We start from the raw sequence: 24,912 nt of genomic DNA on the forward strand, positions 1-24,912 counted from the left end.
GACCTCCACACCCCCAAACTATCCCTGTATGTTTAACCCTCCAACATTTCTCAGATGAAAATAGGGACATTCTATTCTACATCAAGAGGCTTCTCCCACGTTTGATCTCCTGCACTCATATATTTCACGTACACGTATACATCGGTCATCTTAAGACAATTGCAACCTTTAAACCTAGCTTACCTAACAAGATTGTTGTAAAGAAAAAATGCATGAGGGAAGGGATCATGTACAGCCACTTCAACAGATCAATGGAATGGAATCGTAGCTGTAAGCTGCTTGGGTGTGAAGGGGAGGAAAATGGAAAACAGGGACATTCCATGATCAAATCAGAAAGTGGGGTGGCTTCTGTCATTCCAGGACTGTCCCCGGAAAATCGGGACACTTGGCGGGTATGCAGTGGTTCCCAAACTTTTTTGGGGCTTGCCTCTTTGGTTCCATAAAGTCATCTCCAGTGCCCTCTATTCTATAAAAAACACATGATTCAGAACAGTGATTTGCATGAGCCCCTAAGAAATATAATAAAACAATGAAAGAGTCACATTTAATCATGCCTTTATTCAAAATCCAATTGAAAGTTATTTAGTTTAATTAATTCAACAAAATGGATTAATTTTATCCAGGGTGTGACTCCCCAACACCATTCCAGAAGCCAGCTGTGTTTACTCTCCTCTCCTCTCTCTTTCCCCAGGTGGCCGAGTTCCAGGGACGGGCATCGGTGGCGCTGGTGTCCCGGGGGTTGGGCCAGGTGGCGTAGTTCCTGGCGCCACACCTGGTGTTATTGGAGTCGGCCCAGGAGGAACTGGGGTAGGAGGTATGTGTCACAGAGGATTGGTGGGGGGACAGATGAGGAAGGTGAAGCCAGATTGGAGGGATTCGATCCTGTTTGCACATTCGTAATCTGCTTTTCGTGACTTACGAAACACAAACCCCCATCCTTTAAAATTTGCATTCCTCTGGCGTTTGCAGTGCATTTCTTCACCCGAGTTACGTGTACAAAAATGCACGTACCAGAATAACTGTGCGTATAAATCATGATTCTTAATTCATTTCCTGCTCTTCACCCTAAGGTCCCAGGGCAGGTTACAGCATTAAAGCACAATGTCAAAAGCGATTTTAAACAATTATAAGCGTACCTGCTTGACCTCCTATTTCTGAGACCTATCTTCCTGTTTACTCTTTGGCAGGAGTGAGTCCCGCCGCAGCGGCAAAAGCAGCAAAGTATGGTAAGATCCTGAGTTGTTGAGTCACAGTTTTAGGTGGGGGTTGAGATGGTGAGCATGGAGAGATCCTGCCTCAAGTGGACTCCATAGCACTGGGCACACCAGGCAACCCCCTTAACATCCTGGTGCCCATTTCGAGTTTCATGTCGCAGAGGTGAAGAATACTCGTCATTTTTTCACTTACCCAGCAATGGGGAGGGGAGCCCTCCTTCCAGCAAAGATCTTCCACTGCAGTCAGCCCGAAACAGATCCAAATAATCGGTGTCATCCAAAACCTCCTGGATTAATAGAATTGTAGATTTGGAAGGGACTCTCAGGGTCATCTTAGTCCAGCCTCCTGCAAGAGTTAAGGAGTGGAGACATCGCCACTCACTCTTGCCCCAGAATGGCAAATTCAGTTCCTGGCAGGACTTAACCCAAATCGGCTAGATCCAGGCCGGGTTTCTTCTGAAGGGGCCAAACAATGACCTCCTTTGAGGGAGCTAGACGGTCCCTCAAAGAGGCTGTAGCCACCTCCAGGGTCTAGATTGTGGATCTTTGGCCCGCTTTTAATGGTGGGGATCTGATGAGCTGCTTGGAACTGGCCTGGCTCTCAGATTCATTTCTTCTGTCTCAGGTCTTATTCCTGGTGCTGGCGTTGGTGGAGTTCCTGGCGCTGGAGTTGGTGGAGTTCCTGGTGCTGGAGTTGGTGGCGTTCCTGGTGCTGGCATCGGTGGAGTTCCCGGTGCTGGAGTTGCTGTTCCAGGTGCATTTACATGAGAAGATAACCAGTTTACCTGCAATATCACTTTGATTTGCAGAACTGGTACTGCTGCAAGTGCCACATAATGCCCTATACATGTTTGCAAGAAAATTCATTTTTAGCATGGCAGCACCTACACTTGGGAACTCCCTACCTTTTGACACAAGGCAAGCACCTTAACTGCACTCTTTTCAGTGCCTGCTCAAAACATCTTTTGTTCAAGCACACCTGCGCAGACATGTAGAAATCTGCTGTGTCTTTTAATACTTTTTTTTTAGCATATTGCAGATGTTATCTTTTGAATTTTTAAAAGAGTTGTAGAGGGTGTTGGTAAAGGTTTTTTTTTATTTCATTTTTATAATGTATATAAAACAGAACAATGATATCGACAGATGAAAATTGAAAGGAGAAACTACAAAACAGACACACAGAATGAGTGCAGTTGCACACAGGTGAAAAGAAAGCAAGTTACAAGTAAATAATATCAGCGTTATATGATAGCATAGTTCCAGATTTCTGATGTGGGCTGCCTTGAAAATGATGGTTTCGCTGTATACATAATAAAGGAATGGCAAATCATGTTAAAAGCACCTGGGTGTGCTAGCCCCTGTGGAAATCTACAATATGCTTAATTTCCCCCATTATAGCTGTTAAGTTGTGGGCGAACATATCAGACGACACAGCGATTCTTCCAAAGCAGCTCTTTATTTGTAAGCTGGAACAGAACTGAACTGAGGAGCTCAGTCAGCCTGATTATATAGAGCTCTACTAGAATGCAACAGTAACCATTTTCTGTAACTAGCCAATCACTGAACGTCACTTTCGATCCTTCATTTGCATAACTATCTACAGTATCCCCCTGCTGGCCCAGGGTGAGAACTTCAGTACATAACAATAGCTATATTCCAGAGTGAGTGGTACCAAGCATCCAGTATAAAATTTTGGGTCCCATCCCCCCACTGTGATTCCTATTCAAGCTGCCAAGGTCATAAGTAAGACCAATTCTTTTGGCAATATATCCACATTGGTATCATCAGAAATATTCAGCAACTTAAAGAGTTGTTTTTACCGATAATTCTGTTGTTTGACTTGCTTTGTAAATCACTTTAGGGTTTTGTTTTTAAAACCAAGCAGTGCATAAATGAAATAGACAAGGTAGCTCCAGGAGTGCATGGGTGCCGTGGCTGGCTAGCCCCTTGACTCATTTTTGTCTCTGTCAACAGGAGCTGGGGTGTCGGCAGCAGCGGCAGCAAAGGCAGCAGCAAAGGCAGCCGCCTACGGTAAGCTGAGCATCCTCATCCTGTCCCAACAGCATTGAGGCTGCTGGATAAATCAGGGCAGGCCGACCCAAGGCAGGAAGGAGTGGAAAGATCTCTTTAGGGAAACAGAACATGAGCTTGATTGTTTAAGAAAATCAGGCGATTATGAAGCAGCCTTCTGGACAGACCACCTGATGCCACTTAATATATTACGGAAAACCCATAAAGTCTAGAGCAGGAGCAAGGAAGATTTTTTAGCCCTTCTGTTTCAGGAGACTTTCAGGGGTAGGGGGCATATGACAGAGGTAGGCAGGGCCAGAGGCAAAGGTTTCAATCTGCAAGTTTTAGTCTTTTTTTGTTTGTTTGTTTGTCTATTATTATTTTAACTTTTTGAAACCCTTAATTTTCTTAGAGATAATTTTACTGTTTTTCCTTTTTTGTAAGCTGCTCTGATGGTTGGCTTTTGGCTTTTGTTTTTTACAATCAAGCAGTGTATAAATCTTAAGAAATAAGTAAATAAATAGAAATGGGCACATGTAGATTTTTGCTAATTTCTACACACTCTCACACAGCCCTCTCTGTCCTCCATGTGGGAGAGCAAACATGCATTGCCAGGGACCCACTCCAGCCATGCAAAAAGCTGTTGAGGAGGGTATGAAGGCCCCGCTAACCATGCCAGGCTAGACAAAGCCAGGAGCAGCAGGTCTCGATGAATTCACAGAATTGTAGAATTGCAAGTGACCCACAGGGGCCACCTAGTCCAATTCCCTGCCACGCAGGAATCACAGCTCAAGAATCCCTGATAGGTGGCCATCCAACACCTCTCCAGTGCTTCAGAGTCCACCGCCTTCTGAGGGAGTCCATTCCACTGTCAAACAGCTCTAACCCTCAGAAAGCTTTTCCTAATGTTGAGTCAGAATCTCCTTTCTTATCATTCGAATGCACTGGTTCAGGACCTCCCCTCTGGAGCAGCAGAAAACAAGCAAGCTCCATTTCCCAGGGGGCGGCACTTCAGGTATTTGAAGGTTTGCGGCAAATGGCTAATCTGACCTCTTGTTTGTCATTTCCTGCAGGGACTGGTGTGGTGCCTGGCTATGGCGCCATTGGTGGTGTGGCACCCGGTGGAGTCGTACCTGGTGGAGTCGCACCTGGTGGAGTCGTACCTGGAGTCGTGCCTGGTGGAGTCGCACCTGGTGGAGTCGCACCTGGTGGGTTAGGTAGGTTCCCCCCTCTGTGGGAAGTCAATGCCTTCTCAAGGCAACAGAGCGGCTCGTCCCAAAACCTTGGTCTTTACAATAATATGGAGGCTGCTCCTGCTCTGTGGAACAGCATCAAAATGTGACAGACACCACTCTCTGCATTTCCTGAAGACAATGGGAGATGTGAGGCAGTTGTGGTGGGGGGGGGGAAGGTTCCTGGCAGGCTTTCACATCTGGATGAAAAGGGTCTCTACTATGAGTGCGCACCACCCACTGCTCAAAAGCATCCAGGGTCCTGGAAGGACGGGAGGAGAATAGTAGATGGGCTGGGCTGGGGAAGAGCTTGGCTAGTGGCCAAGGTGGTCAACCACTGCCATCAGACCTGGTGCGGGTGGTCCTGCTGACACCTCTCTCTTTCTCTCTCTCTCAATTCTCAGTGCCAGGAAGCCCCGTGGCCGCTCAAGCAGCAGCAAAAGCAGCCGCCAAAGCAGCCAAATATGGTAAGGAGGGCCACTGTGGTGTGTAGTGGTGAGAGTGTCCGACTGGGACCTGGGAGACGAGGGTTCAAATCCCTGTTGGTGGTGGAAGCTCACTGGGTGACCTTGGGCCAGCCACAATCTCTCAGCCTGATCTGCCTCACTGGGTTGTCTGTGGGGATTAAACGAGAAGGCAAAGAACCATGAATGCCGCTTTGAACCCCTTGCAGGAAAGGTGAGATATTAATGTAGAAAATAAGTAAATATCAAGACTTCCAACCAGCACAGGAGATAAGGATGGCAAAGGAGATGCGGATCAGTTTTTCTTTAGCCTTGCAAATAGCAGCTTGTGCACAAACGTAAATTTCCATGACGCTCTTGGATTCCTGTCATAAAAAATATTGACACTCTAGAGACACAGACAGAGATGCTCTTGGAGGCTGGTCTATTAGGACGAAGAGGGCGCTGCCCCACTGCCCTCAGCCAGCCCCCACCCTGTCTGCCTTCTTCAATTACAACCACTCCATTGGGTGGCTCTGCCTATCAGCTTCCTCCTCCTCCTCCTCCTCCATTGTAGGGAGGAGGAGGAGAAAACCACCCGTCATTGGCTCCACCCGTCATTGGCTCTAGCGCCACCTACTGGTAGGCTCCCTGCCTTCTGCCCTACCAATGCTGATGGACACCACTGGGGCAGGCCCTTCCCCCTTTTGATGATGTAGCCTCATTCCAAGAAGACACAGAAAACATCAGTGGGAATGCAACTGGCGTTAGGAAGTGAGCAGGCTGAGCAGGGAGCCTGCAATACCCTCTCCTAGTTTTGATCTAAATGTTTTCCTCTGAGGACTTTGGCTCCACCCAGGTGCTGTTCTCAGGGTGTGGTGCAGCTCAGGACCATTTTCCAAAAGTGTGCCTTGCCCCAACAGGAGCAGGAAGAGGCGTTGGCGGCATTGGTGGCGTTGGCGGTGTTGGCGGTATTGGCGGTGTCGGCGGCGTTGGCGGTGTCGGTGGAGTCGGCGGCGTTGGTGGCGTTGGTGGTGTTGGCGTTGGTGGCGGTAAGCAGCCATTAAGTGCCAACAACTTAGAATTTTATCTTGTTTTATTTGGGGCATGGAGATTTCCAGGTGGCTCCATGCAGGGCAGAAGCTTCCTGAGCAGTTCACAACACAAAATGAACGTGAGCCAACCCAGAGAGATGCTCATGGGAAGCCAAAATAAGGATGAGGGTTTCTTAAATGAAAACAAATTTATTTCCTCAGCAGCAGCAGCTGCAGCCCCGGTTTAGATGGCTGCACACAGCTGCTGCTTTTAACTTCTTAAAGCAATGCATACTAGCTGACTGCACATCTCAAGTTGTGTCAGGGACTGGGTGGATGAGGCAGAGTGGTGGAAGCCACTTGCCCAAGAGCCCCCAAGGAAGGCACAGAAGAAGATGACTTAGATCCTCAGTCCTGGTGGCAGGATACTGGCCGCAACTCAGAGGAGGGGACAAGCTGGGAGGTACTAGAAGCAGGAAGCTTGAAGTATCGTGAAGAGGCAGAAGCAGGCTGGTGGCCCAGCACAGGGCAGGAGGATGAGGTTCCCAGTTTGGATGAAGGCTACGACAGAGGAGAGCCAGACTCTACATCTCTCCCACAGCTCCATCATGCCAGCCTCTCTGCTGATGGCTCTCTGGCCCCACTTACTCCTAGAACGTGAAGGATGTTGCGTATTGCTGAGCAACAGGCTAGGCAGACACAGAGGGAGGCTCCTGGGGCTTGCTGTAGCAGAAGATTGCAAGGGAGGAGCCCTGACTCGGAGGGCTAGATAGTGATGGAGGGGCTGCACGCCAGTTCAAGCAACTTCTTCCTGGGGGGGGGGTATTTGCCTTTATGAGCCTCCTTGTATTTTTTTTCCTTTCCTTAATAATGAAACTAACTGCACGTTAGCCTCACGTCTCCCCCTCTGACCTGTGAATGACCTGATCTTTCTGTCAGCCCCCGGACAAATTGCTGGAAACCACAGGAGGGGAGAGGGCTCTTGCACTCAGATCCCGCTGGAGGGCTTCCCATGGGGGCATCTGACTGGCCACTGTGGGAACAGGAAGCTGGGCTAGGGTTATCTTAGTTCTTGTGTCGTGGTGTCCCAATGGGTTTGGCCCTAATCCCGATTCCTTCTGTTCTTCCGCTAGTTCCTGGGGGAGCAGCGGCAGCTAAAGCAGCAGCAAAGGCAGCTAAATACGGTGAGTCCCCATTGCGTCCATCCTGATCTTGTATCACCCTGCCTAATCCAGTTCTTCCCTGCCCCTCTGTGCATCCTGGCCTACTGCCCCATAGTGCCAGCTAGTGAACTCTTTCCCAGATGCAAAAACATGAGATCATCTCCGAAGCATCCCGCATTGCCACGATTCAGATTGTAAACTTTCTGGGGCATGAGGCCTTGGTTGTGTGCTCACCGTTCATTTAAAACACCTTCAGAACACATTCCCAAATGGAGAATCCTGAGAACTGTAGTTTGCCCCTCACAGAACTACAGTTCCTCGCACCCTTAACAAAGTACAGTTCCTAGGTTTCTTGAACTGGCCCAGTCATAATGGAGCAGGGAATCATAGGATTATAAAGTTGGAAGGGGACCCCAAAGGCCATTTGGTCCATCCCCCCTCCCCACAGTGCAGAATTCACAGCTAAATGGGTGGTGGTGGTGGAATTTGGTCAAATTTTGCCCCTAATTCCAACCTTTTTGTAGGTCGTGGGGCAGGTGTCTTTCCTGGCGGAACAGGCGTCTTGCCAGGGGGCGGAACAGGCGTCTTGCCAGGGGGCGGCGTTGTGCCAGGTGTTCCTGGAGCAGGTAAGGGACCCCTCAGCTACTCCTCATCCTCAGATCTTGGGGAATTGGCACTGGACAAGATTCCCAGTCCAGTTTTGCTGTGCACCAGAAGAGATCCCTGGGCATTGGGACTCTAACACAGATTGCTTCTCCTTATCTCACAGGAATCCCCCAAACTGGACTGCAACCAGGAGCCAAGCCACCTAAATATGGTACGTATGAGTCCCTGTCAGGGAAATGGGCAAGACGTAAGTAATCATAATCATAATGATAGTACTGGAAGTTCTGCCTATCCACTCACCTGCCCACACCTCACCCAAAAAACAAAAACAAAACAGTCACAGGAGATCTAGCTATCTGTTGATAAAAGGAAGCCCATCTTCACGCAGCACATAATTAAACTGTGGAACTCCCCACCACCACAAGAGGCAGTGATGGTCACCAAACTAGAGGGCTTTAGAAGAGGATTGGGTCAATTCATGGAGGAGGAGAGGGCTATGGATGGTACAAGTCACGATGGCCATGCTCTGCCTCCACAGTTAGAGGCAGCAAAGCTTCCTGATACCAGTCACTGGAAGTCTTTGAGGGGAGCAGAGGAGAGGGCTCATGTGCTCCTGTTTCCCATAAGAGGCATCTGGTTGGCCACTGTGAGAACAGGATGCTGGGCTGGATGGACCTGATCAGACGCTTCTTATGAGTTGAAGAATTGGGAGACATGGAAAGTGTCTGGTCGGCAGTGGGGAGAAATGCCTTTGATAAACCAAGACTCGCTTTTTCTCACCCCAACAGGTGTGCCAGGAGCTGGGCTGGGTGGCTTTGGCGTACCAGGTACGATGCTGCAGACCCAAGGGGAGGGAGGGGAGAAGAGGGGCCTCCACACAAGACAGGGCATTCTTTGGGACAAGATGGACAGCTCCATGGCTCACCCCTTGTCCTGGCTACACATCCGAAATCACTTGGTGGCTGGGCTGTGGGGCTTGGGAGCATTCCTGGCAGTCATAGGCTGAATAACTTCAGTATCCTCCATGTTCCTTTATTTACACTATGGGTCCTCCACATATAGCTTATTTCTAACAAACTGTGAGGGTGGGTTTATAACTGAGCCACTTTTTCTGGCAGGCTTTGGTGGACGAGGAGGATATGGGGTCCCCGGCGCAGGGGGAGCAGGCCTTGGTGGCGCTGGAGCTGGAGGTGCGTAGAGATTGTTCAGCCAGAGCACTGGGAAGGGAGCCCCCAATGTTGTGCTCTGAATTTGGAGGTGGTGTGAGGGGACTTTGCAAGATGTCTTGGTGGCCTTAACCAACGGTGGCCTCAGTGAGTTGACCCTCTGCTACCAGCCAGAGCCTGCAAGGAAGCAGGCAGTGGGATCAGCTAACTGTTGTAGTTACACCCTGTTGTAGCTACTCACTGTTTTTAGCAACTACTCATTGTAGGTACTCCTCATCCTCACCCCTGTTTCCCCCTCCCCTGCTCACCACCCCTGAGCCAGAGTCTGAGTCAGAATTATGACAAAGCAGGAGGATTAAACTCTCATCATGGAGGATAAGATGAATATCAAAAGCTACTGCACGATTGCCTCTTTTGGGGCAGCCCATTGGCATTTTGTACTGGTACTTATGACACCTTGCTCAATATAGAAGTACCAGCACCACATTTTTCTTACCCCCCCCCCAAATAGTACTGGATATACCACAAATGTTACAGCCCCAATCTGCTTCCTACAGTCGTCTTTCGGGGCCCTGCCTCCAGCTCCCCTAGCCTGCCCATGCCCTCTGAGGCAGCCCCACCGCTTCCTTGAGGTCAGCAGGCCGCAAGCCTGACTTCCAAGGCGAGCTTCTAATTTCCCCTCACGCTCTCTTGCACAGGGCTGACGTACCCAGGAGCCGGTGGCAAACCTCCCAAACCAGGTATGAGCAAAATGGGACCACGTGGTGGAGTTGGGTAATGGTGGAAGGCGAGTGGCGGAGCTCAATTTCCTTCAGAACTCTCCAGTTTGCTCCAAGGTTCAAGGCAGAGATTGGGGACCTCAAATGTGGCCCCCATACCTCTCTGTCTGGCCCTTAGGACTGGCCCCAGGCCATGCCCCTCCTTGCCCTGCCCTGCACCCTCCTTGAGTGTCGGTGCCTGGCTGGAATGTGTCCTTAGAAGGTCATAAAGCCTCTTCGCTTGCCTGGATAGAGGAAATGTGTGTATAAATATCTGACTTTCAAATGACTGGGAGACAGCCAGGCATAAAATGGCAACCCTCACATCTGTAGCCACACCCCTTTCTGCCTCTGGCTCCGCCCACCACTGGGAGCGGCCCTCACAAATTTGCTCATGAGGCAACACGGCCCTTGGGCTGAAAAGCCTTCTTATTTATTTCATATCATTTCATAAAATTAATATACCACATGATTGTACACACACACAACCCTCAAGGCTGTGTACAAAAGAGCTAAAACAATAAATTTATTGATAAGGAAAAATGGCAAGAATGATTTAAGGCACCTGGAAAGTTAAAATAACAACAGACTAAAAATGGATTAAAACTCTTCACCCATGATGTAAAATGGTGGAGCCTCATAAAGTACAAATTTACCCTAATGGAGGTTCCTACCCCCATGGGGAAAAAATAATTTGGGATTGTACGTTTGACCGAAGTCTTGAGATTTCATAGAAGGACCCCCCCACCCAAAAAAAGCCTTCAACTCCCCTAAGGATGCAACATTGAATCTGGATACGTACATTTCAGACTTTCAGTGTATTTCTATATTGAACAGGGCGTTGCCAGAGTTGTGTGATACACACCCCAATTTGACCTCCCTCAACAACATCTATTCTGATCAAATGTCTTCTTATTTCTATCACAGGTTATGGTGCTGGCATTCCACAAGTTGGTGAGTTGATGAACTGAATTCCCTTTATTATATAATGTGTGTGTGTGTGTGTGTGTGTGAGAGAGAGAGAGAGTGAGAGAGAGAGAGAGAGAGAGAGAAATTATAGAACAAAGTTCAATAATGCTGTCACTGCAAGACAAATTTGGTTACAATAAAAATGCTAAGTCTTTTTTTAAAAAAAACAACAAACCACCTAATATTACATTATTATGCTTTGTAGCCAAGATCATTAGACATCCAAAATGCTTGCTTGTCAAGAAAAAAGAACGGAAGGAAAATAAATAAATAAAATAAAAATGACATATGAAGGAGAACAGGAGCAGCCTAGTGAGGCGAGAAACTCACAAAAAACTGTAAAGTACTGTGAATAGATTGAAAGGGAAAAATATCTTAATTTACATTGTCATTTTAAAAAATGCTAAGTCTAAATGATGTTAAATAGAGCTTTTCAGCAGAAAGAGAAAATAAAATAGAGGAACCCCCCCACTACATCTCTGATGGTTTGATGAAACAATAATGTTGTAACAAGTTATGTAACAGAATTAAAATTTAAAATAACACCAAGACTCAGTACCTACATTAGTACCAGTAGTAAGCCTTCCGCTCGTTCTCTAGAACAAGCAAGAAATAAGGTTAACTCCTTTTTATTTTAAGCACCTTTATCGGGGGTCACCAACCTTCTTATATATTTATGTATTCATATGATTATTTAATGCATTTATATGCCACTCTTTTCTCCAAGGAGCTCAAAGTGGCTTACAAACAATAATTAAAAACAGATCTCAGAACCCATTTAGAATGGGCAATTAAAATCCAGTTTGCCCTGGCAGCAACCCAGTTGGCCGGCATCGCCTGCCTCTCCGTTTCCAAAGCTCTGTCGAAGCAGGAAGGCCTTAGCCTAACAAGGAGGGAGCAAGACGGACCTCTCCTGGGTGGGGATCCCACAATGTGGGAGCAGCCACAGAAAAGGCCCTGTCTCTTCAGTGCCTCTGATGTTGATGGGGCTGAGAGAAGTTGCTCACCCAAGGATCTCAGCACCCAGGCTCAGAGCATCCTATCTTTCTGGCCCCGAGCTGTATAGGAATGTGTGAACTCATTCCACCCAACTGATGAGAGGGGACAGATGGGTGGGAGAAGAAGAAGAAGAAGAAGAAGAAGAAGAAGAAGAAGAAGAAGAAGAAGAAGAAGAAGGGGTGTGGAAATCTGCAAGGGGTTGGACTAGATCCCTGGGGTCCCAGGCTTGTGGAATTCCTGCCATATTGAAGCTTTTCTGACTCTCTCTCTCTCACCCATCTTTTCTCCATTGCAGCGGGCGGAGCTGGCTATGGCTATGGTTTGTCTCCTATTTACCCAGGTACGTTAATAGGGGGTGGGGGGATGAGTTCAGTTCCTGAAAAACCCGGGTGCAGGGAGAAAGCAGTGGCCTGATCATGGATGACACCCACAAAAGAGCTGAAACAGACCAGGGGAGCAATCAATTTGGGGGCAAGCAGGTGGTCTTCAGTGGGGTCATCTCCCTCATAAGGTATGCCTTACACCCTGTCACTGGTACCAGTTCATAAGAACTTAAGAATCTAAGAGCCCGTTGGATCAGGCCAATGGCCCATCTAGTTCAGCATCCTGTCTCCACAGTGGCCAACCTGACGCCTGCGGGAAACCAGCAAGCGTAAGATGCCTTGCTCCCACAGGAGGTAGTAATGCCCGCCAGCTTGGATGGCTTTGAAAGATGCTTGGTCCATTCATAGAGGGGGGGGGACTAACAATGGCTACTAGCCATGATGGCTTTGTTCTGCCTCCATGGTTGGAGGCAGTAGAGCTTCTGGATAGCAATTGCTGGAGACCACAGGAGAGGAGAGGGCTCTTGTGCTTGAATTCTGCTGTCACTGACTCACTGGATGCAGAGGAGTGGTGTGAGGTGCCAGTGGGGGAACCTCCAAGGGAAGACGTCTGAGAGCCAGGGGATTGGTGGTGGGTCAGAGGGAGAAGAGGGAGCAGACGAGGAGGAGAAGGTGTCAGGGGCTGAGGAGGCAACAGGGTTTAGTGAGCAGGAAGAGGCTGTTTCAGAGAGCAGTCCAGAAGCAGAGGCAGAAGCGGAGGCTGGAGAGGAGGAGGGCCAAGAGGCAGAGATGAGGCAGTCTGCTGAAGAAGCCAGGGAGTCTCCCCCTACTGCTGTGACCAGCTCCCCTCCCCACTGGTTCCCCAGAACCAGAAGAGGTAGGAAGAGGGCGGAGGAAATGCAGGCAAGACGACAAAGCCTCCAATTGCTTGCAAAGAACTTAGGCAGCTGTGGGGAAGCGGGGACCTTCAGTCCTCACAACTGCCTCCTTGGGGCAAGCTCTATCAGGAACATTTGCTGTGCTCACCAGGCCTGAGCTGTTGAGTTCCTTTGAATAAAGAGTTAACTTCACGGACACCTTGTGAGTTATTGCTGACTTGTTCCCTGCTCCTGCCTTGACACCTGCTTGGGGGTTTCTCATATCAGGCACCTGGCTGGCCGTTGTGAGAAGGAGATGCTGGACCAGATGGGCCTCCTTTGGCCTGATCCAGCTACAGGGCTCTTTGTATGTTCTTGTGCTCAGAGATAGGAGTCCCATACTAATGATCTGAATACAAGGAAATATAACAAGATGCTTGGGTGTTTCCATAGAATCCTGGGACAGTACAGTCATCTAGGTACAGTCACCTGCAATGCATCAATTTCCCCACTTCTCTTTCGCTGAGGCCCACTGTGACCTTTGCTACGCACCCCTCACCCAAACACACACACACAGTTCAGAATGTGGGGTGGGAGGGGGCTGCTGGCTGCTCTATGTGGCTAACCAGCTTTCCTACCTGGTTTGGGCTTGCAGGTGGAGTCCCTGGCCAGCTGGGCTATGGTGGTAAGTGCACTGCTTTCTGCTGTCGGGGGGGGGGGGTCGAGGGTGAATCCAGGAGATCTTGCCTGCCTTGAGTGACCTCACCCCGTGTTTCTCCCCTGCTTCTCCACAGGCAAACCTCCCAAGCCGTACGGCTACAGAGGTAAGTCGCACCCCAACCCAGAAGCAGTCCACTTTCAAACTGTTTCTGTCTTGTTCCAGGAGCCTCCAGGTTCAAAGGCAGTCTACCTCTGAGTGCCAGGCTCTAGCAACGGGAGTGGGGTGGGGAGAGCTTCTTCCCATCCGGCCTCACCTGGACGGGGAGGGTCTCATAGGCCTCCGGTGGGCCACTAATGGGAACAGGAGGTCGAAGGGCAAAGTCTCTTGGTCTGGCTGTTTTTGCAAAGGGGCCAGGAGAATGGCCACCAATCACGTTATGTTTGCGGACTTAAATGATGACAGCAAGTACTAACAGATTCAGTTGCCTGAATTCCGCCCCGAGTTGAGAAGCAGCACACAAATGGACACAATTTGGGGTACTGTTTTCCAGTCCATCAGAATCTTCCACCATCCCTACCTGTGAGCCACCCATGGAAAATGCCCCCCGGACACACAGTGTCCTCCTCCTCCTATTGTTGTTTTATTTTATTTCAATGTGTTTATCGTGCCTTTATCTGAAGGTGGGATTCAGGGTGGCTTGCAACATTATTATTTTTTAAAAAAATTATAAATTACAAGGTAATAAAAACAAAGTAGTTTTAGAACCAGCAACTGAAATACAGTTTGCCCTGATAGCAGCCCAGAAGATGGTTAAATAAGGACACCCCTGGTAGCAAAGGAGCTAGTCCATATGAACCCATCCACCAGTTCTGGTCCTGCTCCAGGTGCCTCAGGGCCAGCCCACCCACAAGGCAGGGCGAAACGGAAGCCCCCGAGGCATCACCCCCACAGACATCCTTTAATGTCATCAACCCAGTCTTGTGGAACTCTCCGCCACTGGAGTTTCAGGAAGCAGTGAACGCTTTTCAATTCTGCCTAACCTAGTCAGGCAATTCAGAACACATCCTCCCACAATGTCTGTTTTAAACTTTTTGAATGTTCTATGGTTTCATTGCTGTAAGCCGCTTTGACATATATATTTTTCTGATGTTGCAGTATACTGGTAATATTATTATTACTATTTTTACAAATAAATAATACAAATCGTTCAAAGGCAGCTGGGATGTGACTAAGGCATGTGTCACCGCTGATGGTCTTCTTCCTCTTCTCCTCTCCCCACACCTTGCAGGCCGCAAGAGGAAGTAGCCCTGACAGACTGCCTACCATTCACCTCATGAACTTTGGTGCTACTGCCTGGTCTCGAATGTACCCCCTCACCCCGAGAAAAGCAGATTCCACCACCACCGCCATCGTCACCGCCGCCCTGTGCCTTTTTGCCCCACAGACCCCAAACAGCCCTCCTCCCTCTCACTGGTGCTACACCCAGCCGTCCACTTCCTGGGCGGTGGGGGGGCCTCTTTGGTGCTGCGGCCGAGGAGGGCCGCTTTCGGAGGAGGGGGGGAAGATGCCCGAGCACTTTAGCCCACTCCTGAGCCCTGTGCGGGGGGGTCAGTAGTCACACTGGCCAGTTGGCCCCACTCCCTTTCCCAGTCTCCGCCCCCTCTCTCTCTCCAGCCTCCAGTTTTTCTGGGGGGAGAATGCCACTGGGTTGCCATGGGAGCCGCTCCCCTGGCACACTGCCTGCGTATTGGCAGGGGAGGGGGAGCAGGCCGGGCTGGGGGGTCGGTGCCAACAGGATTAACCTTAATCCTCCAGCTGCTGCCTGTCAGGGCCGCAGCGGATTAGCACAGCCCAGGCCACATCCGGCCTTTCAAGCAAGAGAGCCAGAGGCCACGCCGTCCAGGTCCGAGCAAAGAGGCCGTCCTGGGGGTCCCCCACCCCTCCCCACGGGACCGTGGCCGACCTGCTCCACGACTCTTCATGTTTAATCACTTCGATGTAACTGGGATGGGACACTTTTTATAAAGAGGAACAGTAAACCGCTTTCCGGGAAAAAAAGAATTAAATAAAACCTGACTAATAAATAACTTTTTAAAGGAACATTTCTTGTGCTTTTTCCTCCTGGAGACGTACGGTCTGCAACCTAGTTTCCCTTGAGCAACCCAGGCAAACACAAACTGTGTGTCTCTGAGCCTGTGCAGAGGGGCAAAGTGAGTGCATCTTGGCAGGTGTGACTGTTTATTATTAGAAGAATAGAACCTAAGAGTCATCTGGTTCAACTCTTTGCAATGCACCATGGCTAAAGATGCCTGACAGGTGGCCATCCAGCCTCTGTGGGAAAACCTCCAATGACAGAAATTCTACCACCTTCCAAAAGAGCCCGTTCTACTGTCTAATAGCTCTTAACACCAAACTGTTACTGTTTTTCTAGAAAAAGAGGTACTCAAACCCGCCATGAATGCCACCCTTGTTCTCTTATATTGGCAATGGTGTTCACCTGAGAGGTGCCAGAACTAGGCGGTATATTGTGCAAAACCAGTGTGAAGTCCATATCATGATATCGGTTTCATAATTTTTGACCTGGCAATATATCATGAATCATGATGCATGCATGTGTATGTGGTGATATATCACAATGTTGAAAACCAGATATCACCCAGCCCTATCCAGAATCGAGTTCCAATGAGTTCTGGCCAAAAAAAGGGCTCTGGTTCTTCCTGCTGTTTAGTCAAAATCTCCTTTCTGGTAATTTGAATCCATTGGTTCCAGTCCTCCCCTCCAGAGCAGCAGCAAACCAGCTCCCTCCGTCTTCCATGTGGCAGCTCTTCAGTTCTTTGAAGATAGTTCTCATACCATCCCTCAATTTTGATAGATAGTAGTGAGATGCACACTTGGAAATGGCCCTCTCTGGATCCTATAGCTTAGGGGGAGGAGTTGGGCTGTAGGGTTCATTAAAGATCCAGAGGTGAGCTTGCTAGAGTGGAGCAAAGCACTTTGCAACCAGCAGTTCAGCTCCTTTGCAGCCTGACGAGGAGCTGAGCTGTTTCACTGAGAGTCATGCAACTTTTATTGCAGAATGCCCAGCAATGGGGCAACTTCTGTAAGCAAAGACACTACTGAGAAAATGGTGGTGTTGGTTTGGTTTTATAAATACATTTTATTGAATTTCACACCTATAAGCCATCTCAAACAATAAAAAAAACTACAGAAGAAAACAAGACAGTAGAAATTGGAGAAACTGTAAATGAAGAATTAATTATCCTGGAAAATATTACAGAGGAACTGTTTTGGATTGTCATTATACTAGGACCATTATATTTAAATGTAATATTTTTCTTTCCCTAGTCATAAAACCCACAGGTGAATAAATGCATCTGGTGGAGACGAACTATGTTACTCCATGTTTGCAAATAGAATAAAATCATAAAATTGTACCTTACTGCCAAAAACGAATCTGCAGGGACCCTGCAGCACCTGTGTGAATTTCACAAGGAAATATCTGTGTTTGTGGTGCAAGTGAACCGAAAATAGGCAGGAAATCCACACTGAGGAGGGGAGAGAGCATCGGGAATCATTGGGGAACGGAGCTGAAATTTCTATGGACCATGTCATAATGCCATACAAATCTATGCTGCGGTCGCATTTTGATCATTGTGTGAAATTCCGGCCACCTCACCTAAAAACGGATTTTGCAGAATTGGAAAGCAACAACCAAAATGATCAAGGGGGTAGAAGGAGAAAGCTTGTGGCATTTGAGGCTTTTTAGTTAAGAGAAAAGGCAAGTAAGAGGCGACATGATAGAGGTTATAAAATTATGCATGGCATAGGAAAAGTGGATGGGGAAAAGTTTTTCTTCCTCTCTCTCATAGCACTAGAAGTCGTGGACATCCAATGAAGCTGGATATTGGGAGATTCAGGGCAGGTGTAAGGAAGTCCTTCTTCATGCAACTTGCTCCCACAGGAGGTAGTGATGGCTACCAGCCTGGATGGCTTTAACAGAGGATGGGACAATTTCAATTTCCTCTTATTGATGGCTTCTGGCCATGATAGATATGCTCTGCCTCTGCAGTTGGAGGTAGCAGTGCTTCTGAATACCAGTTGATAGAAACCAGAGGAGAGGAGAGGAGAGGAGAGGAGAGGAGAGGAGAGGAGAGGAGAGGGATCCTGTGCTTTGGTCCTGCTTGTGAGTTTCCCAGTGAAGCAACTGGGGTGGTCACTTTGAGAAGAGGATGCTGGACTAGATGGGCTGACCAGCAGACTCCTCTTGCGTTCTTAATGGAAGCTAGCCAGCACTTCTGGTGGAAAATAAATAATAATAATAATAATAAAAACACATCAAAAGAATCTTAATATAGCCATATGCAAAATTGTCCCAAGACTCCTTTTAGCCAAGTTGTTCTGTACAATGGCAATGTGTGCAGGGGGGGGGGAAGGAGACACATACACAAATAAGCTGAAGGAATTGAAGGCTGTCACTGCTTGCTGCTCTGTACAAATTCAGAAAGGCAGAAATACAACAACAGAACAAGAGGAGATCCCGAATGCATCAGTTAAGCACTCTAAGAAGAGCCCTGCGGATGGATTAGGCCATCTAGACCGGCATCCTGTTCTCACAGGATGGCCATTGTGGGAAACCCACAAGCAGTATTCATGCACAAGAGCACTCTGGCCCCGCCTGGCTTCCACCAGCTGGTATTCAGAAGCACTGTTGCCTCTGACTGTGGAGGCAGAGCTTAGCCATTGTGGCTACTACCCATTGATAGCCTTTTCCTCCATAAATGGCTGTGCATTAGCAACCAGAAAATAGACAGCAGATAAGAACCTAAGAGCTTGCTGGGTCAGGCCAATGGCCCATCAAGCCCAGTGTCCTTTTCATATAATTGTTGAGCTGGAAGGGACCCCTAGGGTTATCCAAGTCCATCCCTCTGCAGTGCTGGAATCTCAACATGTAGTTCCCCATCCAATTTGAAACCAGACCAGACCCTGCTTAGCTTTGCAAATGTGCCAGCAGTTTTAGAGGCCAACCGATGTCCCAAGGGAAAGCCCACAAGCAGGATTCAAGTAGAAAGGGACTCCCCCTCACGCCACCATGGCATCCGGCAACCGGTATTGAGAAGTCTTGCTTCCTCCCACTGGCTAGAGGGACTGGTGGTCTGAAAGCAGTCCTTGGTTGGTAACCATGAGGACTGGAGTCTTAACCCAGTGGTAGGAGAGCATCTGTCCCAGGTTCTATCCCAGGTGGCATCTCCAGGTAGAGACTCCCACTTTGGAGAGAGCTGCTGCTGGTCAGTGTCCACCATACGGGGCTGGACTGCTGGTCTGACACAGGACAAGGCAGCTTCCTACTGTTATGAGTTTATGAGTTTCAGACTGCCACCCACCCGTTACAAGTTTCTGGGTGCCAGACACTGAACTTTTGGATTCAGTAAATGTTAAAATATAAACTAAGCCAGTTTCCTGACCAGGAAATCGCCTGGGATAATGGAGAACAAAAGCCATTAGGAAAACCAAATAGAAGGGCCCTCAGCTCAGAGTTACTTGGGAGGACAAAGAGTTCGAAGTAGAGTTTTAGAGTTGACCGTGACCTGACCTAAGTTGCAGGCTAGAAAAAGTGGCCGGCTGGAAAAGGCAGAGAGTCAGAGCACAATGGTTGATGTCTGTTTGAATCCAGAGAAGCAAGAGTCTTTTGGGGTGTTAATGCAGGGAACTGCTGCATCGTAGGCTCAGGTTGCATATACAGTGGTACCTCGGGTTAAGTACTTAATTCGTTCTGGAGGTCCATTCTTAACCTGAAACTGTTCTGCACCACTTTAGCTAATGGGGCCTCCTGCTGCCGCCGTGCCGCCGGAGCACGATTTCTGTTCTCATCCTGAAGCAAAGTTCTTAACCCGAGGTACTATTTCTGGGTTAGCGGAGTCTGTAACCTGAAGTGTATGTAACCCAAGGTACCACTGTATGTGTAAATAAACTATGTATCATAAAAATACCTGAGCTCCCACTATGCCTCATTTTTAAAAGGAAACATGTAGGGGTGAATTTTCGTATTTCGAATTTTTAGTGGCGCCAAAATCTGATGTCTCCTGCCTCTTGCCTTCCGTTCTGTGCACTATGTCACAGTTGTGGCGCCCTGTGGTGTCCCCTCGGCTCGGCGCCCAGTGCAGGTGAACCGGCCATGCTGCCCTAAATCTGGCTCTGGAAACACGGACCCTTGGTAATCGTGCCTGGAACCCAATAGCGTCTCGCACAGCTCAGAGATTGGGGTGGCACACAACAATACTTTCCCCTCTTCCCTGCACTACCCCCTCACCTTTTGTCTGCAGTTGCCCCTGGGCGCCCCTTCTCCACCCCCTCCTGAAACCCTGGAGAGAGCGGCTGCCAGTCACCTGTGGACCATCACAGCTTAGCTGAGGTCTGACACGAGACCGTACATTTCTCTGCACACCCCCCCCCCCGTCGGTTTTATCTGCCGTTGCTCCCGGACCCACCGCGCGCACTCAGGGCTTCCCTCACCATCCCCTCCCTTTCCGTCAGCTTGGCTTCCCAGGGAGCGCGCGGCGGCGGGGGGTATGTGTGCGCGCGTGCGTGTGTCCGGTTCTGGCTGGCTGGCTGCATCCCTGCCGGGACTCCGCTTCTTCTAGCCCCCCGCCCCGTCCAAGCGAGAGGGGAGGCGCCTGGCCTTGCATCGCCTTGCAGCGCACGTTGCATGATAGCTGGAGACGGGCGGAGTAAGGGGGGTCCCTCTGGCTGGCTGGCTCCTCTTTGGACCCGCCTCCCTCCTCCTCCTCACCCCCCGCCCCATTTTCCCAGGGCTGCCGCGCAGTCGGCCCGGGCGAGTCCGCAGCCGGCGCAACCAAGCAGCCAGCCTTGCCCGCCCTGCCCCCTTCGCCGCCCGGCAAGCGCAGGGAGGAGACGCCGACGCCGACGCTGCTGCCGCCCGAGCCGGGGGGGTCTGGCGCGGCGTCCGCATGAGGCTGATGCTCCTGTGCTGCACCTGGAGAGACGAGCCCATGGGAGAGGACGAAGGTGGGTCCTGGAAGAGAGCCCTCCCCGCCCCCACTCCACGTCGCCCCTCGCCCGGCCTCTGGCCTGACTCCTGGGGCGCGGTGGTGACGGAGTGGGGTGGCGTGCAGGGCTCCTCCGCCCCCTCCCCTGCTTGACCTTGAGCCCCACAGGGGGTGGGAGAGAGCGAGAGAAACGTCCGGGCCGCCCCCTTGCTGCATTGCACGCGTGGCAGGCATTCACACGTGCAAGAGGCCGGCAGGGGTGGGGGCGAAAGGAGAGATCTACTTCACGCGCGTGCGCTAGTGGGGCTTGTGGAGTGGTCCTCGGAAGGTTGGGAGAGGCCCCCAAGGCCTACTTAGCCCCTTCACTCGCCTTAACGGGCGTGCGCAGACTAAGTGGGAGCGCGTCTCTGAGCACGTGCAGAGCGCGTTTCCTCTCTCCCCACCTCCAGCCCGTTGTCTCTGCGCTTTCAACTCACCCCAGGAGGCGGGGGCGGGGAGGTTAATCCGGTGCCCATCCGGTGGGTGCTGTCCAGGGTGCTGTTTCTCCCGACCTCCTGCCGCAGGCAAGGGAGTCTCGTCTGACCGGAATGCAAGAAAGTGGGGTTTGGATAAAAGACTTCGGGGTTGATTCTAGGATCCATGCTTTCCCACTTCCTTTCGCAAATATTTTCGCTACTTTACTGAAAGTTGAGGATTCATAGAGCCTTTCCTGAGTGTGGGAATTCTCCTTTTGCAAACGGGTGGAACAGGATAGGGTGAATAAAATGCTCATTCACAGCAGGAAGAAGGGTGTCCCCCTCGCCCCACAAATCCTATCATCTTTCTGATCCTCATAACCCCAATGGCATCTGGGTCCAGAAGAGGGTGGGCATGCTGTGGTTACAAAGAAAAAAGAAAGCACTCTCTGTGCGTGCTCCAAGACACCCTTGCTCCCCTGTAATTGTTACAGCATGGAGGCCTGCTACTGAAAACAGGTTCAGAGTCTGGGTGCAAGGAAAAAATTATCACACCCCCCCCATTCTGTTCTCCATTTCTAGGGATGCCTCCCTGGTTTCCCTGCCACTCCTCTCCACACCCCCCCCCAATCTATGGGAGTGAAGTAGGGGACAGTCCTGCTGTTATATAAACAGGAGATCGATCTGTGGCCACCAGCCATGGGAAAGGAGGTCATAGGGCTAGCCTCAGCTAGGGGCCTCTGGGCATTTGTGAGCAGCTGGGTGCAGGAGAATTGCCATTACCCCCCCCCCATGCCCCCTCTCAAGAGTTAACAAAGATGAGGCTCCTGGTGGAGCCATGCTTCAGGTTCGGATTACGGAAGTTATTCTGTGTGTTCTCAGAGGCACCCTTGTTCATTCAGTGTGAGTGCTGCATTTCTTTGAGCGCTGCTTCAAACAAATCTATTCTGGGGGGGCACAGGAGGATGAGGTGCATTCTGGGGGAGAGAGAGAAATCACCCACAGCCCCTCTGGAGTTTTGGGGTGCCTCTGCACTATACGTTTAAATCAGCGTCATGCAACTTTAAATAGTCATGCCTTTCCCCCAAAAAAATCCTGGGAAGTGTAGTTTGTTATGGGTGCTGAGGGTTTTTAGGGGACCCCTTATTCCCCTCCCCAAACTGCAAATCCCAGAGTGGTTTGACAGTCAATCCCTGTTCCCAGGGAACTCTGGAAATTGTAGTTCCGGGAGTGGGGGCTAATAGGGGTATTTCTAAAAGCAACTCAACATCCTTAGCAAACTATGGTTGCCAAGATTCTTCGGGAGAAGCCGTGCCTGTTTAAAGTGGTCTTGGACTGCTTTAAATATGTGGTATGCATTGACTCCCTCCTTCCTCTCTGAGGCCACACCACACATCCAACATGCATTGAAAGCCTGTTTGGCTTCCCAGGATCTGTAGTTTGTTAAGGGCTCTGGGAACTGTAGCTCCTCAAGGCCAAAACTGCTGTCCCTAGAATTCTTTCGGGGAAAGCCATGCCAGTTTGAAGTGGTACTATACCACTTTAAAAATGTCGTGCAGACAAGGGCCCTGTTTGTAGGTCTACATCTGGTTTTGGGCAAAAACTGAAATCCTGCAGTGAGAGCCCAGGCTGTGCTGATGACCCCCCTCCACTCAACCTGCCCCCACCTCTGTTTCCCTCTCCAGGAAGCGATCTGCCGATATGCGCCAGCTGCAGCCACAGTATCTACGACGGCCAGTATCTGCAGGCCCTCAACGCGGACTGGCACACCGACTGCTTCAGGTAGGACCGCTCTGGTAGGGCAGCTGTCACCAGTAGGGTGCAAAGCCTTCATCCTCCCAGCTGCTTTTCTGAACTGCCATCTCCCATCAGGCCCTGCCAGGAGGGTCAAAGGTCAAGGACAATGGGAGTTGTAGTCCTGCAAACTAGGGGAAAGGACTATAGCTCAGGGATGGAGCACTTGCTTTGAGTGCAGAAGGTCCCAGGTTCAATCCCCAATGGTGAGAGATTCTCCTGTCTGAAATCCTCGAGATCTGCTGCCAGTCAGTGTAGACAGTACTGGGCTAGATGGGCCAGTGGTCTGACTTCCTGTGTTCCGATCTGGAGAACCACAGTTTCAGAAAGCAGTGAGGCGGTTATTAGAGCAAGGAAAAGTTTCAAGATCTGGGGCTTTTTCCTTTAGAAAGCGGTAGTGTTGGATTAGGACCTGAGAGAGGCCAGGGTTCAAATCCCCACTAGGTCATGACTTTGAATCTGTCGCTGCCTCTTGGCTTAGCCTACCTCACAGGGTTGTTGTGGGCAGGAGAACCTGGGAGGAAAAAAAGGTGGGCTATAAATGCAATCAATCAATCAATAGCTAGCTAGCTAGCTAGCTTGACTTTCCATGGTGTGCAAACTAGGCCAGAGCTACATCTCAAGAGAGGCTGTTTTGCAAAGTGGTTACATTATCGGACTAGGACATGGGAGACCCGGGTTCAAATCCCCACTGGGTCATGACATTCACTGGGTGACCTTGGAGGCCAGTCGCTGCCTCTCAGCCTAGCCTGCCTCACAGGGTTGTTGTGGGAATTAATTGAGGGAAGAGGGGAGAACCATGTACACACCTTTGAGCTCCTTGGAGAAAAAGGAGAAATGCTAGGAAATTCAGGGCAGACATAAGAAAGTCCTTCTTAAGGCAATGCATAGTTAAATGATGGAACTCACTGCCTCAGGAGTCAGTGATGGCCGCCGGCTTGGATGGTTTTAAAAGAGGACTGGACAGAAGGGCTGTCGATGACTATTAGCTACGATGACTATGGTCTGCCTCTGAATCCTACTTGCTGGGGATCCCAAGTGGGGAGAGGGTTGCTCTGGCACTCAGGTCCTGATTATGGGCTTCCTGGAAGAGGTGTCTGGTTGGCCATTGTGAGGACTGGATGCTGGACTAGAAATCGGCTTCTTTTCGACTGAGCCATCCCAGGACTCTTCCTATGTTCACCGTTGCTTATTTGGCCAGAAAGGAAGTGCCCCCCCACCCTTAGAATATTCTTTAGCACGGGTTGGTGTGAGCAACGAGATCCAGCGCTCTCCCGCCAAGGAGGTTCGTGGCCTGGTCCTGGGACAGCTTGAGCAGCTCCTTCTGCACCAAAGAATCATGCAAACCTCGAATTGTAGAGTTGGAAGGGCATCTAGCCCAACTCCTGCAATGCAGGAATCGCAGCTAAAGAGCCCCTGACTGATCGCTGTTCAACCTCTGTTGAAAATCCTCCAGTGATGGAGAATCCACTGCTGTGGAAGGAGAATCCTCCACTGTGGAACAGATCCTATGGTCAGAAAGTTGTTCCTTGTCAGAATCTCCTTTCTTGCTATTTGAATCCTTTGGTCCGGGTCCAGCCCTCTGGAGCAGCAGAAAAGAAACTGGCTCCATCTTCCCAGTGAGAGTCCATCAGATATTTGAAGATGGCTATCATATCACTTTTCTTCTCCAGGCTAAATATAACCAATGCCCTCAACCTTTCCTCCAAAGGCTTGGACCCTTGATAATCTCCGTCACCCTCCTCTGCCCACCTTCCAGCTTGCCAAAAGCCTTCTTAAACTGCAGTGCCCTGAACTGCACACCGCACTCCAGGTGGGGTCTGACCAGGGCAGATCTGGACAGTAGACTTCTTCTGAAGATGCCTATCATAGAATTGTAGAGTTGGAAGGGACCCTGACGATCATCAAATCCTGCAATGCAGGAATATGCAGCTGTCCCGTACGGGGATCGAACCTGCAACCTTGGCATTATCAGCACCATTCTCTAACCAACTGAGCTATCCTGCTTGCACCTCTCGGTCTGCTCTCCTCCAGGCTAAACATACCCTCTCCCCTCCAGCATATGTTCCAGGTGCCTGGTGGGGAGGGGGCGAAAGACGAGAGCCACCTTCCTCCGCTGATCATCTGTTTCCCCAACAGCTTGGCTGCTCCATTCATTCTTGGCTTTACAGTTCCCCCCCCCCTCCTCCTTCTGGGCAGCCATCAATATGGCTGGTGGCATCTG

The 24,912-nt window shown here is 50.0% G+C and overlaps 2 protein-coding genes across 13 annotated transcripts in view; both read left to right on the forward strand.

Annotated features, from left to right (window-relative positions):
• The window catches only part of ELN (elastin), a 58,829-nt gene extending 43,294 nt beyond the window's left edge, over positions 1-15,535 (forward strand). For 7 of the 12 annotated variants that reach the window (XM_083588181.1, XM_083588179.1, XM_083588182.1 and 4 more), the window contains 18 exons: positions 692-814; positions 1,188-1,226; positions 1,840-1,968; positions 3,189-3,245; positions 4,298-4,441; positions 4,861-4,923; positions 5,823-5,951; positions 7,067-7,117; positions 7,621-7,722; positions 7,866-7,913; positions 8,491-8,529; positions 8,821-8,892; positions 9,567-9,608; positions 10,554-10,580; positions 11,890-11,934; positions 13,430-13,459; positions 13,569-13,598; positions 14,724-15,535. In XM_083588181.1, coding sequence (XP_083444307.1) covers positions 692-814; positions 1,188-1,226; positions 1,840-1,968; positions 3,189-3,245; positions 4,298-4,441; positions 4,861-4,923; positions 5,823-5,951; positions 7,067-7,117; positions 7,621-7,722; positions 7,866-7,913; positions 8,491-8,529; positions 8,821-8,892; positions 9,567-9,608; positions 10,554-10,580; positions 11,890-11,934; positions 13,430-13,459; positions 13,569-13,598; positions 14,724-14,740 — 1,187 coding nt within the window. In that variant the 3' untranslated portion in view covers positions 14,741-15,535. The remainder of the gene's footprint in view (positions 1-691; positions 815-1,187; positions 1,227-1,839; positions 1,969-3,188; positions 3,246-4,297; positions 4,442-4,860; positions 4,924-5,822; positions 5,952-7,066; positions 7,118-7,620; positions 7,723-7,865; positions 7,914-8,490; positions 8,530-8,820; positions 8,893-9,566; positions 9,609-10,553; positions 10,581-11,889; positions 11,935-13,429; positions 13,460-13,568; positions 13,599-14,723) is intronic. The other 5 variants (XM_083588172.1, XM_083588174.1, XM_083588180.1 and 2 more) reach the window with 4 other exon arrangements.
• Positions 15,536-20,033: 4,498 nt separating this feature from the next.
• LIMK1 (LIM domain kinase 1) overlaps positions 20,034-24,912 on the forward strand; it is a 37,009-nt gene continuing 32,130 nt past the window's right edge. The window contains exons 1-2 of the mRNA XM_083588192.1: positions 20,034-20,458; positions 22,580-22,676. Of these exons, the coding sequence (XP_083444318.1) occupies positions 20,401-20,458; positions 22,580-22,676 (155 nt within the window). The 5' untranslated portion in view covers positions 20,034-20,400. The remainder of the gene's footprint in view (positions 20,459-22,579; positions 22,677-24,912) is intronic.

The sequence above is a fragment of the Podarcis filfolensis genome (assembly GCF_964270895.1).
Source record: "Podarcis filfolensis genome assembly, chromosome: 15".
Taxonomy (NCBI): domain Eukaryota; kingdom Metazoa; phylum Chordata; class Lepidosauria; order Squamata; family Lacertidae; genus Podarcis; species Podarcis filfolensis.